An 18330-nucleotide genomic window follows, 5' to 3' on the forward strand; every position below is an offset into this window, starting at 1 on the left:
AAAAAAAAAAAAAAGACTGTGAGGAACCCCTTCCCTTTATGTAACGTTTATCCAGATGTTGAGAAGAAGTAAACAAAACAGGTCTTCCTTGAGCCATTTGAACACCTGGTTTTCTGACCCATCCTTTTGAACCTCAATTACCTCATTTGTATAATAGAACTATATTTATGGTACACTATGTCAGAGGGGCCTTACGATCATTAATTAAATGAGAAGTGGGAAAGCAAAAATTTTTTAAAGTGCAAAATAAATGTAAGGTGATATTGATTACTTATAATTCCCAGTGTAAATCTTATGTTGCTTTCTTGACCTTCCTGTGACAGATTAAACCCAATGATTTCACCTAGAGTTCCTCGAAGAGGAATAGAACTGCATCAAAAGCATCACATAGTATCTGCTGTCACCAGGTTTTCGTCTGAAGGACTGACCTAGATAGGCATACATATTTGATTAGTAAGCAGTTTGCTTATGACATTTTACTAATGTTCTTAGTCTGGGGTTCTGCCAAATGTTGGAACAACAAAATATTAAACCAAGTGTATATGACATACCTTGAAAATGTATTTTAATTCAGTTCCTTAATAGAATAAAGATCTAACGAACACACTTGTAGGCTTGAGCCTTGTTACAAAGTTGAGTTTAGGATTAAAGTGTGTTTTCTTCTGCAGAATCCAAAGAAGTTTGAAGATGTGTTTGATGAAATGATATATTTTTTAGAGCAGACCGATCACTGGGATAATACTGAAATGGAACTTGCTGCTAGAGGAGTAAGTTTAAATTTTTTTGTAATGGTCATTCCCCTTAGTTATGTACATAAAATATTTATATAATCTGAGGCCACTGTTTCCTTGTCCTTGTTAAATGGCAGTAAAACCAATTTTGTGGTAGTGGTTATGACAGTCATAAACAATAGCAACCACAGTCTTTATACTTTAGGGCAATAGTTGAAAACGATCATTTTTTTTAAGCCCTTCCACCCTCCCTCCCTCCCTCCCTCCCTCCCTCTCCCTCCCTCCCTTCTTTCCTTCCTTCCCTTTTCCTTCCTTCCTCCCAATCCTTTCTCCCTCCCTCCTTCCCTCCTTCCTTCTTCCTTCATCAATAAAAAGGCCCCAGCAGGATGAGTGGTGGCCTTTACAGGGATGGTTTTGAATGGGACAACAGACAGTTTAGAGGGACCAGGGGACTGGCTACACAGGCTTAAACAAATAATTAAATATATTGAGAATAATGGGAGCCAGGTTTTGCACTCTCAGGAAGGAAGGTATAAAAAGCCAAGATTGGAGTAGGAGCTGTCCGTGTGAATTTGTAGTTTACTCTGTGTGTGTGTGTGTGTGTGTGTATTAAGATGTAGAAATAGATATAAAGGTTTGCATGTTTAGAAGCATATGTATACTTCCTGGTTCTGTTCACCAAGAGTCTGGGAGCAGCAACACCTCAAAAGAAATTACTCCTAGCACATGGAGCTTGGCCTCTAAGTACCACTGTTCACTGAAAGGAATCTAGGACTCCTTGGAAGAATGGCTGATTTCAGCACTGGGATAGGGGAAATACCTGATGAGCCTGGAACATTTTGTTGTAACAGAAGCTTAAAGAATGAGTTTGCAAGGGGCTGACAGGCTTTCTAGGCAGAGGAAATAGTCCATACAAAGATAGAAAAACATACTCTTTCTTTTTTTGGTGTTCCCTCATTTGGTGGAGGGATTGGTATCCATTCAGTTGTGCAGGCCAGAAACCTGGGACTCATCCTTTACACCTCCCGGTCCTTGCCTACCATATCATATTTACGTCTAAGTTTTGTCAGTTTTTTTAGTTTCTTCAACTTCTCTCTAATCCTGCCAGCACCATTGTGCCCGAGTAAACACTCTGTATCCCTGGACTACCTCTGAGTCTTTGCACTGCCAGATTCCCTGGCTACTCCTCCCTCCCTGGCACCACCCTCCCTCCTCTCCATTCCAGTCTCTACACTGCTGCCAAACAGTCTTTAAAAAATGCAGATCTGATCATCCATCTCCCCTCTACCACCACCCCTCCAAAATACTGGATAAAATCCAAAATCGTGAACATAGACCTAGCCCTTCCTCCTTGTCTCCAGCCTCTTGCCCCTGTGCCCTTTGCTAGAGAGGGCTACAGCGCACTTTTGATGACTTTCTTCAACTGAACGCCACTACGTTCCTTCTTACCTGAAACACTTTGACAGGTATTTCCCATATCTGGGATGCCTCGGTCCCCAAAGAAAGGCCTCTCTGACATGTAGTCTAGATTAGAATCTCCATCATAAGCTCTCATAGTCCGATGTCCTTTTTCCTTTACTGGGTTTATCACAGTTCATAGCTGTGTATTTGTGGGGTTATTTGTTGCTCTCTGTTTTCCCACTAAATTCTAAGCATCTCATTTGGTTGCCGTGGAAGTTTGAGCACCTGGTATGGCATGTAGTCCAACACGGTATGCATGACTGAAAGAAGGAGCAAGAGGCTCCTGATGTGGTGGGGAAGACGGGCAGATATCCCAGGAACTGTAGAACAGAGCAGATGGAGCATGGTGGGTACCGTAATCAAAGCATGAACAAAGGACTCTTAGAATGCAGTGAAGGAGAGATTAATTTCAGCTGATGGGCTCTAGGAAGGAACAACTATTATGTGAATTACAGTTTCTGGGGGTGAGTTGTTTTCATATTTGTCTCTCTTCCTCCTCTTTTTTTGTCAGGGATATAATGTGAGTCAACTATAAAGACCCTGCTGTTAAAAAGCGTGAAGCCCTGGTTCAGACTGTATTTCAGCTCTAAGTAACAATAATTTGTGTTTTAACTCATAATTTAATGCAGGTGAAAAATCTAAATTTTTATGATGTTGTTCTGGATTTTATATTAATGGATTCCTTTGAAGATTTAGAAAACCCACCCACATCCATACAGAATGTAGTAAATAATCGCTGGCTAAACTCCTCCTTCAAAGAAACTGTAAGTGGTGGTTTACCTTTTTCTTAACCATTTAAATTTGATGAGAAATGGTCAGCTGGGAAGATCAATAAGACTTACTTATATATTTGCCTATAGAATGCCTAGCATGGAAACTGGGCTCAATCCTTGATACTGGGATCAGCTGTGTATGAGACGCAACATCTTCAGATGAAATTCTCTTTGGCTCTTCTGTCTGTCCCTGCGCTGACCTGCAGGACCCAGTGTTTCTTCAGATCTCAGACTCAGGCTTCAGACCAGTTCAGGCCTAACCAAAAATTGTAACTGAACTGGCTCTGTGACTAACCTGAAATATAGCAGTTGTAAAAAGGCAGTATGTATTTTTTAGAGGAAAATATGGAGATTTATGTTCTCAAATACTATCAAAAATTAGGGGAGGAAGGGGTGCTTCACTGGCTCAGTTGGTAGAGAGTGCAACTCTTTATCTCTAGGTTGTGAGTTCAAGCCCCATGTTAGTGTAGAGAGTACTTAAAAATAAATTTTTTAAAAATTAAAAAAAGGAGTAAAAGAAATAGGCATATGCAAAAATAAAACAGGTTTAAACTATATTCGATGCTTTGTTATCAGTTTCTCTTGTTTTTTGAACTCAGATCTCTATTTGACTTTGTTTTTTTGTTGTGCTTTCAGTGTGTACCTGGAAGGAAGTAGGTGGAATAGATACTCATGCTGCAATTAGAATGCCTTTAAAAAAATGTTCCAGCTGCCTATTTCACAATTATTTTGGAAATTTCTGATATTAAATTTTAAAGCATTTTTAATAAATCCACTTTTCACTCAAAATATGTTTTAACCATAAAAGGTACATGTTCTCCCGTTTCTTAACTGATTTGGTAAAGTGATCTTTTTTTTTTTTTTTTTTAAAGATTTTTATTTATTTATTTGACAGAGATAGAGACAGCCAGCGAGAGAGGGAACACAAGCAGGGGGGAGTGGGAGAGGAAGAAGCAGGCCCATAGCAGAGGAGCCTGATGTGGGGCTCGATCCTATAACGCCGGGATCACGCCCTGAGCCGAAGGCAGACGCTTAACCGCTATGCCACCCAGGCGCCCCTGGTAAAGTGATCTTGATCAAAGTTGGGCCATGCCAGATGTCCTTAAGATCCACTTGTATGTTTTAGTCCCTTTCATTAGGCTGTATTTCTTAGTTCTTTCTTGGAGTAAAACTGTTAGCTCTGGGGCGCCTGGGTGGCTCAGTCGTTAAGCGTCTGCCTTCGGCTCAGGGCGTGATCCCGGAGTCTTGGTCCGGAGTCTTGGGATCGAGCCCCACATCAGGCTCCTCCCCTGGGAGCCTGCTTCTTCCTCTCCCACTCCCCCTGCTTGTGTTCCCTCTCTCGCTGGCTGTCTCTCTCTCTGTTGAATGAATAAATAAAAATCTTAAAAAAAAAAAAAACAAAAAACTGTTAGCTCTACAGCCACAGCCATTTCCAGCAGTACTATTCCTGAAGGAAAAAAAATACTACGTTGTCTTCATTACTATGCATAAAACAGCTATTGTATATGTGTATCTGTGTACCCTTATTTTCACTCTTTTCCCATAGGAACAGAACTGAAGAACTCTGAGAGTTGAATTATAGTTAACCAAGTTTCTTGGTACCAGAGCTCAGCCTTTTTCCTTCAGTGGCTTTGCATTTAATTTTAAAACTTATAAAAACAAAATTCCTTTTCATTATTATTCACAAACAATAGAAGGATCCTGGGCTGGTTAATGTTTTGAACACTTCAAACCCATAAGCCTATGAATTTCTAATAAAAATCACTCCAAATGCAAAGTTTATGTAGTCATAAATGTAAGTCTTGCTTTTTCTCCTTTGCATATATTTAGGCTGTGGCTTCAAGCTGTTGGTCAGTGCTGAAACAGAAGAGGCAACAGATGAAGGTAAGCTTCATTATGCCTTGGACTTCTTCTTTTTTGAGTAATTTGAGGCTCCTGTCAAACTGCTGAGTCAGTTCTCAAGTGGGGATGGCAGTTCATAGGGACCGTCCCTGAAGCTGGATGAGTGACTTGTTGATATTGGGTTTGCTTCCCGTTTTGAATTCCTTCTCCCTTTCCATTAACATTCTGTATAGTTCAGTAGAGCAAATTGAGGCACGCATGGGATTTCTAGTATGTGAGAGAGGGTTTAGGGTTAGAAATGTCTTGGATAGAATTTTTAAAATGATTCTAGGGACCATGTATGTGAATAATTCTTGTTGAAAATGATTCCAGAGTGGGGTGCCTGGGTGTCTCAGTCGTTAAGTGTCTGCCTTCGGCTCAGGTCATGATCCCAGGATCCTGGGATCGAGCCCCACATTGGGCTCCCTGCTCAGTAGGGAGCCTGCTTCTCTCTCTCCTCCCTGCTTGTTCTCTCTCTCACTATCTCTATCTCTGTCTCTCAAATAAATAAATAAAATTTTTAAAAAAAATAAAATAAAATGATTCCAGAGGGCAACCCTCTCAGGTCCCCTCCCTCTTTGGGAGCTTTGTACTCTATCATTCAATAAACTTAAAAAAAAAATGATTCCAGAGACCCTGTGTTTTAAATAAGCTTTCCAAATGATGATTATAAACTCTAACATTTGGGAACCACTGGTTTGGGGCTAGGGGGCAGACTTATAGACTTGGGCTTGACTCTCAACAGTAGCTATTATGACCTGGGCAAGTTCCTGACTCTCAGCTGACCTCCAGTTCTCCTGTTTGAAGAATGGAATTGGTACCTACTTCATAAGGGTAGGTGTAAGGATGAAATGAGATAATATCAACCAGCTTTATTTATTTTTTTTTTAATTTTTTTATTTTTTTAAAGATTTTATTTATTTGACAGAGATAGAGACAGCCAGAGAGAGAGGGAACACAGCAGGGGGAGTGGGAGAGGAAGAAGCAGGCTCACAGCGGAGGAGCCTGATGTGGGGCTCGATCCCATAATGCCGGGATCACGCCCTGAGCCGAAGGCATACGCTTAACCACTGTGCCACCCAGGCGCCCTTCAACCAGCTTCATTTAAACATAGAATGAAAAATATAAAAAGGAGATTAATAAATAATAGTTTCCATAATAACCATGATAGTAATAACATATATAACTTTGTCTTCTTAGAATAAATCTTGTACCTTAGACTAGTCTTCTGTCCATAGCCACAGATTACGTATATATCTCACCTCTTGGAGAACTAATTTCTATACCTGGAATGCCGTAGTCTTTCCTCTGTATTTAAATATATCTTACCTATTGTTGAATTCAGCTCAGTGTTATTACTTGCAGAAGCATGTCTCTTCATCCAGCTCATGCTAATGTCCTACCTGTCTGAATTCCTACTACAGTTAGAGTCTATGGGATTTAGAATTTTAATACATGCAGAACCTCTCAGACTAAATAATAACTTCAGTGCATCCTTCATGGTTTTTTGGCCTTCGCTGGTTAGCTATGTGTTACTTAGGCAGTTTACTTAACTCCTCTGATGTATCACTTTCTACATGATTAAAATGATGTTAACAGGACCTACTTTTTCAGGAACGTTTTATTAGATTAAATAGAACCTAGCACATTATCTGGAATATAATGGCCACTCATTAAATGGTAATTGCTGCTAGAGTATATATTTTTTTAAATTGAGGTTTAGAAGATGTTTTGGAACCTATATAACCCCTCCAGGAGACAGAATCTTAAGGCGTAGTTATCCCCCGTTGATGCCATATGACAAATCCCACAGGATGTTATTTAACAAGGGAAATTCAGAAAGTTATTAATAAACTTAGAGAGGTTCCTGTGTGTATTACTATTGCACGAGAAGAGGTAGTAATTATACAATTAAATGCTTCAATAATATCTGGTTCCTCAACTAAAAGTTAGGATTCTAATTAGCATATTTTTGTGCTTAGTCATTTGAAAATCATTTTGGTCTTTTTCAGGTAGTCTAATTAAGTGATTGAATGGAACTGTCTAATAGCTGAAACCATGGTAATCTCATTCATCCTAAAAATTATACTGTGTAGGAACACCATAGCATTCTTGTTATTGCTTGGTTGTAACACTGATGTGATTACTTTTTATGAAGTATTTTTATGAGGTGAAAATGCCTTCAAGAAATAACGTTCCTCAGCACATTTGAAACTGTTGGCTAGGATATGAAATTTATATAAAACATTCTGTGACTCTAAAAGTTACTTGTAAGCTTATTCACTTTCTTAGTAGGCTGGCTCATTGTTAACCCTTGGGCTGTCCTCAAAAAGAACTGATGATATGATGGACAGCAATTTAAATCTCTCGGCTAGAGATAGCTAATTCAAGAAGGTAAAAATAACTTGATTCTCCTTTACTTCCCAACAGATCCCAGATGGATTTTTTGCCCATTTTTATGCCATTTGTGAGCAGATCAGCCCTGTCCTCGCCTGGGGCTTTTTGGGTCCTAGAAATTCTCTGTATGATTTATGTTGCTTCTTTAAGGTATGTTCAGTCATTGAATCGTCTCTTTTTTTCAAAATCGAAAAGTGGGCGAGGCTTTATTCTGTTTTGTTTTTGCTTTTGTAGAAAAAAGAATGTTCATGAAAGGTAAAGTTATAAAAGTCACCTAAATTCAGTGTTTAAATGCTGGTGGAACATTATTGTATAGATTTGGTGCTTTATCCTGGAGTAGATTCAACAAGTCCATTCACCTCATCAATTCCTCCTATAATAGATACATGCTTTTGTGTGGTGTTACCGTGTTACAATCAAGTTGCTGCAGACAGTTGTTCTTTACCTCTGGACCCTTCTGAAATGTATAAAACAATAATAATGTGTCTTTATTGCACATGTGAGCAATTTAGAAGTAAGTTCTGGTTTAAGGTAACGTGAATGATAAACCGCAGTTGTGAGAAATAACATGGGAGTTAACGGTTGTATCCCAACATCAGCAGTTCACCGAAACAGAAATTATAGCTCCTTGCAGAATCTTCTGCTTGGCACAGTGCCAAGAAAAGTCTCACTATTTCATAGTCTTGAATTTAGGCTGAGTTTCAAAGAGCAAATAAAAGTAAACATAATCAAGTATGAGTTTGAAAGTTTTTGATGTTTGAAAGTTTGGATGTTTCACGCTATTCATTTAAAAAGTTAAATTTTTATGTTTAAGTGCTGTTAATGTAACATTTGTATAAATGTTTAGTAAATATTTATTTTACTGTCATTCAAAACTGATCAATTTTTGACTTGTGTTTTTTTGAACTCCTAAAACGTAAGGTATGTGTTTAGTGGGAAGAATTTTGACTGGGGATTAAGTTCGTTGTTAATGAACAGCCTGACTCTGGGCAAATTATGCTCTGTGCTCCTTTTCTTCATCTGTAAAATGAAGGGGCTTGACAGGTTGATTGCTAACGACCCATCCAGATACAGAGTCAAGCAAATCTAGGAAGTGTGCCCTCCTAGTACTTCTTTTTTTTTTTTTTTTAAAGATTTTATTTATTTATTCGACAGAGAGAGAGACAGCCAGCGAGAGAGGGTACACAAGCAGGGGGAGTAGGAGAGGAAGAAGCAGGCTCATAGCAGAGGAGCCTGATGTGGGGCTCGATCCCATAACGCTGGGATCACGTCCTGAGCCGAAGGCAGACGCTTAACCGCTGTGCCACCCAGGCACCCCCCCTCCTAGTACTTCTTAACACTTGATTTCGTGGGATAGAAATAAAGTATTTCTGTTTTTTGTTGTTTGGAATTACTTTTTTTTCCCCATCATGGCATAACAGCCTGTGACTTAATACTTAGTAGTATACAACTTGCTTAAAATGAGTTTCAGCAAAAAAAGAATGAGATTTTGCCATTTTCAACAACATGGTTGGACCTACAGGGTGAAATAAGTCAGACAGAGAAAGACAAATGCCATGTAATTTCACTTACAGGTGGAAACCAGAAAGCAAAGCAAATGAACAAAAATCATATGGAATCATAAATACAGAGAACAAGCTGGTGGTGGCCAGAGGGGAGGGGATTGGGAGGATGGGTGAAATAGGTGAAGGGGAGTAAGAGATACAAACTTCCAGTTATAAAATAAGAAAGCCACGGGGATGAAAGGTACAGCATAGGGAATACAGCCAATAATATTGTAAAAACATTGTTTGGTGATGGGTGGTAACTGTACTTACCATGGTGAGCACTGAGTCACGTGTAGACTTGTTGAATCACTGTGTTGTACACCTGAAACTAATAAAACACTATAGTTCAACCGTACTGCAGTAAAAAAGTGAGTTTCAGCATAAGTATTAACTTAATGAAATGAAATATCCTTCATGATCTTCCACTGGTTTGAGACCTAAAATTTTTATTTTTCATGTATCTTAAGTTTTTTATATACAGAAAAATATACACTTAAAACTTAAAAGTTAGGGCACCTGGGTGGTTCAGTCGGTTAAGTGTCTGCATTGTCTCAGGTTATGATCCCAGGGTCCTGGGATCGAGTCCCGCATCTAGCTCCTGGCTCAGCAGGGAGCCTGCTTCTCCCTCCTCTTACCGCTCCCACTTGCGCACTTTCTCTCTCTCCCACAAGAATTTATTTATTTATTTTTAAAAAATAAATAAAAAATCTTTTTAAAAAATTTTAAAAAACTTAAAAGTTACAGGGGCGGCTGGGTGGCTCAGTCAGTTAAATGTCCGACTCTTGGTTTTGGCTCAGGTCATGATCTCAGGGTCATAAGATCAAGCCCTGAGGTGGCTCTGTGCTCAGTGCAGAGTCCGCTTGAGATTCTCTGCCTCTCCATCCACGCCTTCCCCTGCTAGTGCTTTCTCTCTCTCTCTTTCAAAAATAAATAAATAAATAAATAAATAAATAAATAATTTTTAAAAAGTAAAAGTTACAACTATTGGAAGTAGTTTACTCTTCCGTCTTAAAGTAGTACCAGTGTTCAGAGGTAACACTGAAAACATCAATTATTGAGAAAGAGTTAGTTCTAGCTCCTTACATTTAGACAGTGCTTTAGGGTTTATAGGCATTTTCCATAGATTTTTTTTTTCATCATCACGTCAGCCCTGAACAGTGTAAAGGACAAGTGTGACCAAGTATAAAAAGAAAGTGTGTCCTAGGAAAGGTTTCATCACTCATTCAAGGTCCCTTTTCCAATGTGATATGTTACTAGTACTGGAAGTCAGGCCTTCTGCTAATTCAGTGCTCGTTACAATATTGGTAACTATTTAGATTAATATAATTTTGGTCGATAGTGCCAATTTGTTTTGTGTTCATTTTCCAGAATCAAGTTCTTTTCTTCCTCAAAGACATTTTTGACTTCGAGAAGGTACGCTATTCCAGTATAGAGACTTTGGCCGAAGACCTCATGCAGCTCCTTACTCGCCGCACTGAACTCCTAATGGCCTATCTCGGAGCGGATGCACTGAGGCATGCAAGTAGCTGTCTGAGTAGTCACGGGCACGTTATGTCCAGCGGCCTGTTGGAAGCCAAAGTACAATAAGTACCATAAAAACCATACAGTGGGAGTGTGCTGTGAAATAGTTAGGTAACTGTTGATTTTGTACCATGTATTACAAGGAGTTGGGGGATATGGACTCAGGGAGGGAAAAGACATCTGGGAGAGAATGAGCGATCATTCTGTTATTTACACAGAAGCTCTGTCGTTGAATCCCTGTGTACTGTATCCAAAGTGGCGCCTTCTAGTCTTTAGGTAATAATTTAAGTCATGAAATGTATATTTTACAGAAATATTGCTTGAACTGAAACCAGTACTTGCGAGTTAGTTGATTTGTCGTCCCGAACTGTCTGCAATGTCCAGTATCATTCTCAAAAGCTCTGTTTTTATGCTTTGCACCTTGAAAGTATACACTTCAGCCAAGACCTCTGTGGCCCCCTTATGTAAGAATATATTACTCCTAGTGTCAACAAATTTAACTTTGCCTGAAAATGTATTTTTCATTGTAAAGTTATTTATTGTTCAATCAAGTTTGGGCAGTAGTGGTGTTTGATATGTACTGCTTACATTACTGCTTGTGCAGTTGCTCATGTTTGAATCAGAGAAATTGTAATGGCTGAGTATCATTATAAAACATTTAAATGAATTGACACTGAGAAGTTTACAAGTTACNTGTACTGCTTACATTACTGCTTGTGCAGTTGCTCATGTTTGAATCAGAGAAATTGTAATGGCTGAGTATCATTATAAAACATTTAAATGAATTGACACTGAGAAGTTTACAAGTTACAAGTTTATATTTGATTTACTGCAGTTTCCAAAATACATTATTATTGGTCCTATAAGTTAGAACAATGAGACTGAAGAAATTTCTTTTATCTTTTTATAGATTAGAGCATTTTCCCTTGAATGATTATTGATTAAAAAGAAAACATTAACTATGAGAGGTCATTAAGATTTTTTTGTGTGTAGTTTTGAAACTATCTCCCAATATCTGAAGGTATTAATCTGGATATAGTAAAATAATTTCTCCTTTCTTCTGTACAATTTGTAGCACACGGGGAGTTTGTCATATTATGCCCATATTTTAAAAATATTCATACTTTGAATCTTAGTGAGTTTTTAAAGGTTTTCTTCCCCTGGACATAGAACAAAATATTTTTTAATAGCATGGAAGTATATTTCATGTCCTTTATGATAAATAAATGAACAAATGGGTTGTTCATATGAGTAGGTTTCTTCAGAGTGTAGTAGATAAATTCAGAGCTCTGTCAATTTAGTGTCTAAATCATATACCACTTATTTAAAGTGGCTCACTCAGCATATCAACGGATTGGATTCGTTGATTTTGCTCCTACGGTGGGCTTTTTTTTTTATTTTAGGAGGGAGTTACTCAGAAAGATCTAAAATATATTTTTTAAAAATGAATTTTTAGATTAAAGTGCCTAGTTTCTGATTAATGAATAGAAAATGAAAAGTAAGGGGGGAAAACATAATCTTTTAAGGTTTTAAATTTACAGTTGTGCCACACTTATGTAATACTAGTTACAAAATATGAGTTTCAGAATCTTTATGCTGTTTGCATGTACTGTGTCCCATAATGTGTGGGTTATGGCATTAAACAATATGAAATATTGCTTTGATATTTAGCTCCTGATGTTTTGACATATATTTTTTTTTTTTAAGATTTTATTTATTTATGCGACAGAGATAGAGACAGCCAGCGAGAGAGGGAACACAAGCAGGGGGAGGGAGAGGAAGAAGCAGGCTCACAGCGGAGGAGCCTGATATGGGGCTCGATCCCACAACGCCAGGATCACGCCCTGAGCCGAAGGCAGACGCTTAACTGCCGTGCCACCCAGGCGCCCCTGACATATATTCTTAATTTTAACAATTGGCTATTCACAATTCTTATTTTTGGTGGAAGAATAGCATTAGAAGTATCAAAGCTAAAAATTCCATTATGTGTTGTTTTATTTTTTAATTCATATTTTACAGTTTTAGCTTCTTGTTGAGGTCCCACTGGTCTTGAAAGATTCACACACGTGTGTGTGTGTGCACACGCACATTCCCATCATTGCGTAGGCAAGACAGGTATCACTTATACTAATCTTCCTGTTGGGGGGGTGCTCAATGTTTTAAGTTGTGGTTTTATCAACAAAGCCGTAGTAAACTTAATTAATTTTTTATTTGAGGAAGATATTGTTTGAAATCTGTTTTGAAGAATTGCACTATTTAATAATGCTGCTACTACATAAGATAACTCTGGGGAATTTATTTCATCAGATAAGATGAATGGTTTTCCAGAAGGTGATTTTTTTCCTCTTTTACATTACACCTTAAAAAAAAAAAGTCGCCCCTATTCAAGGGTTGGTTTGTCAGATTCGGTGTTTTGCGCATGATTTGCTTCTGGTCAGTTACGTAGCTACTACTTCAGCAGAATGCTTTCTCTGTGGCCTTTGACAAAAGAGACAGGAGTGACCAAATAGAATTTCAGGGTAATAAGTATAGAAAAAAACCTCTCTATTGTACGGGAAGAAACTTGAACTTTTTAAAAGAAACATCTCTTAAAAATGGTTCTGGCCACAGCAGAGTACTTATGACATATGTACCAATTTTGGTTTGCCTGGAAATTGGGTTAAACAACGAAAGCAATGTTATAAGTAATAAAAAATGATTAAACTAGTCTAGAGCTTTCTAGGAAAAAACCCTGTTAGACACTTACTCTTGCTGGTGCTGTCAGAAAATTGCCATTGCCACCACCAGTCCTACTACCGTCCATTTTTCTGTGTACGTGGTCATCAGAGGGCCTTGAATTTATCCTGAGAAAATGGTTTTTCCCTCCTGTTTTCTCGAAGAAAAAAGATCGTGTTCAGGTGATTTATGTTTGGTAACTTTCTTTCTATTTTGGTTTCTCTACGTTTTTGTTCAGCTAAAAGGCTAGTTATTTCTTCGTTGAAGGCTTACGATAATGTTTATTAAATGTCAAAGTGAGATTTTTTAAAAAAGAAGCCAAGTTTTTCATACGGTTATAGTCAGCTCCAAAAAACTTTGTCTCATGAGATAGTACTGTTTATTTGCATCCATTTATTTTGATTCTATTGTTAAATTACCTGACTTTATAAAAAATATTTACAAACTTTTTCTTGCCTTAAGATGTAACATTTTCACACCTGAAACTCATGTAACATTGTCAACTATAATTAATAAAAAAAAAGATGTCACATTTTCTGCTTAAATGATTACCTAAAGAGTGATTATTTGCATCACAAAAGAATTTAGTTTAGTATTCCTTTAAACCCATGAAATAGGAATGCCAAAGTAACGTTTAATATACTTCTCTGTGACCTTTCATAATCAGAAATTTTAAATTATGTTCATAACATAATTTGCTTTTATTTTAATGTGAACACATATTAGGAAATTATTTGGAATATACATTGCCAAGCGATTATAAGAATTAGGCTGAATTCAAATCTTTTGTTTTTTGCTTGGATTAATTAATTTAGAAATTTCTCTGTGAGACTTAAGAATTTGTATAATCTGTGATTAATGGAGATAAGGGCATTCTTTCTTTTTTCCTAATGATTCTATTATGTTATTGTTTTGCTTAGTTTGGAAACAACCATGTATTGTCCTTACTTGGCTGATATTAGTAAACGTGTCTATTTCCTAAATGTAGGGATTGTACTTACTAATTTATGTAAAGGTGAAACACTACAGTAGCAGAAAAATAGCACTGGCTCTTTAGCTAAAATAAGCACTATAACATGGATGTATTTCTACTACTGCCAAATAAAACGGTGATGGTACATCTTACTGATGTGTTGACTATTTTATGCAATGCTTATATACATTTGCACGATGACACTGGTCTCATCAGACCCCGCCATAGGGGAGCTCTCCATGTCCCTCAGTCCACACCCACAGGCGCAGAGAGCACCGACGACTGCAGAACCGTTGGAAGCAAGTACCAAAGCACATGTCTTCTCTGTAGACGAAGTGGGAGAAAAGACAGTTCTGTGATGAGTGAAGCCAGAGTACTTGTGTTTTAATTAATAAAGTGTTTGGTTTGGGAATGCCATCAAACACAATATACACTTATCTAATTGATGTTCATGCATCCGTCCCTATTCAGACATCCCGTTTCCCCCCACTTCCTGTCAGAGTCCACATACGTTTAGTCAAGGCAGAGGGGATGCTGCCGGGGGCCCTGGGGCCACCGCATGGCAAGGCGGCTTCACCGGCTGTAAAAACAGCCCAAAGCACACCAGCCCGCGGGCACTCTTCCCAGCGCCGAGACAGGGCTGGACAGGGACCAGGACCGGACGCTGGAGCGGCACCTCAGCCTCCTCTTCTGTTTCTTTGTTGCCTGCCGTCCTCTCCGATCCCGCTGCCCGGACGTCATATTTTGTATATTTTAAACATCTCTGGGTTTTGGGGCGCCTGGGTCTTTGGTGGCTCAGTCAGAAGAGCACTGGACTCTTGATCTCGGGGCCATGAGTTTGAGCCCTATGTTGAGTGTAGAGATTACTTAAGTAAATGAAAAAAAACAAAAACTTTAAACATCTCTGAATTTTTAGGTATGTTTAAAATACGTCTCTACAAGCATCTCAGTGTCTTACTGTGATATTATTTGTGGGGCTTTGCTGGAAATCTCTGTTAATTCATTTGGTTCATCCACTGTCGTCTTTACTGTTCTTATGCCACTTTGACTTTTAGTCTGTAGTATTTCTTTTCCTACCCTGTATTCTGTGATACTTTATCCTGCCACCTCTACTCCTTTAATCTTGCTCTCTCCTCATGCTGCTGACATCTTTGATCATACTGCACAGCTCTCTTGTCTGCTGAGGTGTTTTGGGATTTTTTTTTTCCTACCTCTAAGTAACCTTCATCGTTTGTGCAGAGAAGGACTGAATTGCAGTACAGAAGAGAAAAGCAAACCTTCCTATGACACTTTATTCCTTTTTTTGTGTTTTTTTTTTTTTAGTGCTCTTACTTTTTTTTTTATGACACTTTATTCTTAAAAGCCACAGCAAAGGAATGGGTACATCAAATACCACCTCAACGTTTTGCTTTTAACTGTCTCTTATGTGTGTCACAAAAGCCTTTCACAAAGTACATTTATATATAGGAGATTACAGAACTTTTATAATTTGCTATGTTTGAAATAATACCATAATGCTTGAATACAGAGGAGCACTTTGACAATTGCAAGCACTTGAAATATATAATTTCCAGAACTTTGCTTTTTTTTTTAATTTTTTTTTTTTATTTTAACAACACTGTGAGAGAATAGGCCCACAGGCTTTAAAAAGGACTGGATCCTTAGTGTGGTAGGGGGTGGCTAATTTAAAAAAGTAGGTTAAAGCAGGTGTGTTTGTTATCTACTGCTGCATAACAAATTATCCCAAAATTTAGCAGCTTGAAACAACAAACATTATCTCACACAGTTGCTGAGGGTTAGGAATCCCAGAATGGCTGTTGCTCGTGGTTCTGGCTCAGGGTCTCTCCTGAGACTGCAGCCATTGAAGGTCTGACTAGGACTGAAAGATTTGCTCTCAAGCTTTGCTTACTCACATGGCCGTTGTCAGAGGCCGTTAGGTCTTTGCCATGTGGGCCTCGTAACAGAGCCGCCTGAGCGTCTTTAAAACTACTGGGGCATCTCCCAAATTGAGTAATTGAAGAGGTATCAAGGCAAAAGACACAGTACCTTTTATAACCTAGACTTGGAAGTGACATACCATCATACCATGCTAACATACCGTGTTGTATTGATTATACAGACCACCTTTTGGACAGTGTGGGAGGAGATCACACGAGAGTGTGAATATTAAAAGGTGGGATCATTTGGGGTCATCTTAGCGGCTGGACACCACCGCAAGGAATCAAAATACACTGTATATAGTTAAGGTAGACCTTGTTCTTTGGGCAGTCTTGATGTAGAGTCAAGGCCTCTACTTGGAATACGGATCCATTCGGTATTCTGAGATATCTCTGTTATATAAACTCCACCGCTAAATCATCACCTGGGATTTCCAGTTTTCCTTACTTTTGAAGGAGAAAAACTTTACATGAAAAGCAATGTATGCTGAGTCCTCCTAGTTTTTATAATTTTGTACCCAATTATATACATTTGTCTTTCCCACACCTAGCTTGATGGTAATTTTTATAATCTATTTACCTTTATCAAGTCTTCAAAGCTTTCATCTCAGCTTTTCTAAAACCATAACTCATTTTGTCTTTATATTTTTCCTTTTATAATGTTGATGTCATTTCAATAGCATGCAACTGTTATAATCAAGTTGGAGAATAAACCCGAGTGACTCAGGTTGGGTATATGAGGAATGTTTGTACGAACTGGCAAATCTTTGATTTCAATAGTGTTAAACTTAGCTTGTCCCAAACTGAGCTCCTGACTATACCTGCCTAACCTCCTCCTGCCAGTCTTTCTCACCCCAGCAAATGACAACTCTACTCTTCTAGGTCCTCAGGCCAAAAACTTGGTCCTCACACCACATGTTGAATCTGTTGCCAAAATCTACCAGTTCTGCTTATGTACCAAGAAAAAAAAAAAAGTGCTGAGCGCATCTCACTACCTTCACAGGCATCACTGTGGTCCGAGCTCCCCTCACCTAACAGCCTGGTGGTTTTGGAAGCTGCCCAACCGGCCTTCCTGCTTCAGTTAGTGTATCTGCAACATGTCAGCTGGAGTGAACGTGTTAAGAATATGTCCGATCATGTCACTACTTTGTTCAAAATCACCATGCCCACCCACCTCAAAGGCCAAAGTCCTTCCAACGTTCTCCATCAGCTGTCTCCTGCCCCACTCCACTTCCTCTTTCTAGTTCAATTTAAATCTTTTTCTTTTCTTTCATCTATCTTTTATTATTTATTTTCTGCATGCAGCGAAGAACTGAAGATCTCCCCCACCAGAAAAAACTCCCCCGCTGGATGGACATTTCAGGTTTTAATATGGGTTGTCTGATGGCTTCAAATGACCGGCTGATGGCCCACGTTGAAAAGGCCCATGGGTGCTAATATTCACAGGTGCCTTTATGTAGGTTTTAGAAGGACCAAAGGTGATTTGCCTTCAAGATTATATAAGTATTACTTGCTTTCAGGTTTTTTGCTTTTAAACTCTCCTCGCTCCCCCTTCTCCTTCCACCTTTGTCTATCACCACTTTTAGAGTTAAAGAGGAGAGCCAAGAAAAGGACAGCCACAGACAGACGAAGTCGTCCCCAGACTGCTGCCCTATGGTCTCAGCATTAGAAGAAAAATTGGCCAAAGGTCATGGTTTGGATGAAGATAGCGTAGTGGTTCGGGGTCTTGGTTAGAAACCAGGACTGGGAGAGTCGCTGAGAGAGGTGGGCCCCAGGGCAAACCGGCTGTAGGTGGTGGGGAGCCAGCTCCAGCCGCTCTATGAATCCCATCATCACTCCCTTCCCACTGGGGATGCGGCCTTCCGTCCCCGGCCCCTGCCCGGAGGTGGAGGCAGACCCCACGTGAAAGGCTCAGCGACCCAGACTCGGGCGACACGCAGGTTCTGGGGGAAAGTTGGCAGCCGCCGCCCCCTCTTCCGTCTCCCTCCTGGACACCCCACCCCTCTCCGGGCGCTACGGCGGAGGTGGGGGTGGGGGGAACTGGCCTAGTGTTCTGGAACAGCTGCAGCCGGCGCTGGGCCCGCCTGGAATGCGGGAACAGGCTGCGCACCAGGACTTTTATGGAAACTTGCTGGTGGAGACGGCGGCGGCGGCGGCGGCGGCGGCGGCAGCCAGAGGGCTCCCAGCGGCCGGAGCGGCAGCGGCAGCGGCCGGAGCACCCAGACCCCCGCCCACACCCAGGCGCAGGACGCGCAACGAGGACACTCGCTCGTCGCCGGCTCCTGGCAGGTGAGAGGAGTCGGGGAACGGGGGGCGGGGGCGGCGGGCCCGGAGGTGTCGGGTCCTCCTTCGGGGGCGGGGGCCGCAGGGAGACGCGCCCCGCTCCCGGCTCCC

The 18330-nt window shown here is 39.8% G+C and overlaps 2 protein-coding genes across 9 annotated transcripts in view; both read left to right on the forward strand.

The window, feature by feature from the left end:
- MIGA1 (mitoguardin 1) overlaps window positions 1-12059 on the forward strand; it is an 85370-nt gene extending 73311 nt beyond the window's left edge. Inside the window, exons 12-17 of one of the 4 annotated variants that reach the window (XR_004623277.1) lie at window positions 669-767; window positions 2822-2956; window positions 4796-4849; window positions 7277-7393; window positions 10159-10775; window positions 12041-12059. Coding sequence is in view for 3 of the 4 variants with exons in the window: in XM_034653745.1 (XP_034509636.1) it covers window positions 669-767; window positions 2822-2956; window positions 4796-4849; window positions 7277-7393; window positions 10159-10377 (624 nt within the window). In the remaining variant the exon portion in view is untranslated. Of the gene's footprint in view, window positions 1-668; window positions 768-2821; window positions 2957-4795; window positions 4850-7276; window positions 7394-10158; window positions 10990-12040 lie in introns of those variants that run through there. The other 3 variants (XM_034653745.1, XM_034653744.1, XM_034653746.1) reach the window with 3 other exon arrangements.
- Window positions 12060-17904: 5845 nt separating this feature from the next.
- Window positions 17905-18330, forward strand: part of NEXN (nexilin F-actin binding protein) — a 48951-nt gene continuing 48525 nt past the window's right edge. The window contains exon 1 of one of the 5 annotated variants that reach the window (XM_034653724.1): window positions 17905-18225. In XM_034653724.1, the coding sequence (XP_034509615.1) occupies window positions 18026-18225 (200 nt within the window). In that variant the 5' untranslated portion in view covers window positions 17905-18025. The remainder of the gene's footprint in view (window positions 18226-18330) is intronic. The other 4 variants (XM_034653722.1, XM_034653723.1, XM_034653725.1 and 1 more) reach the window with 4 other exon arrangements.

The sequence above is a fragment of the Ailuropoda melanoleuca genome, chromosome 2 (genome assembly GCF_002007445.2).
Source record: "Ailuropoda melanoleuca isolate Jingjing chromosome 2, ASM200744v2, whole genome shotgun sequence".
NCBI classification, from domain to species: Eukaryota; Metazoa; Chordata; class Mammalia; order Carnivora; family Ursidae; genus Ailuropoda; species Ailuropoda melanoleuca.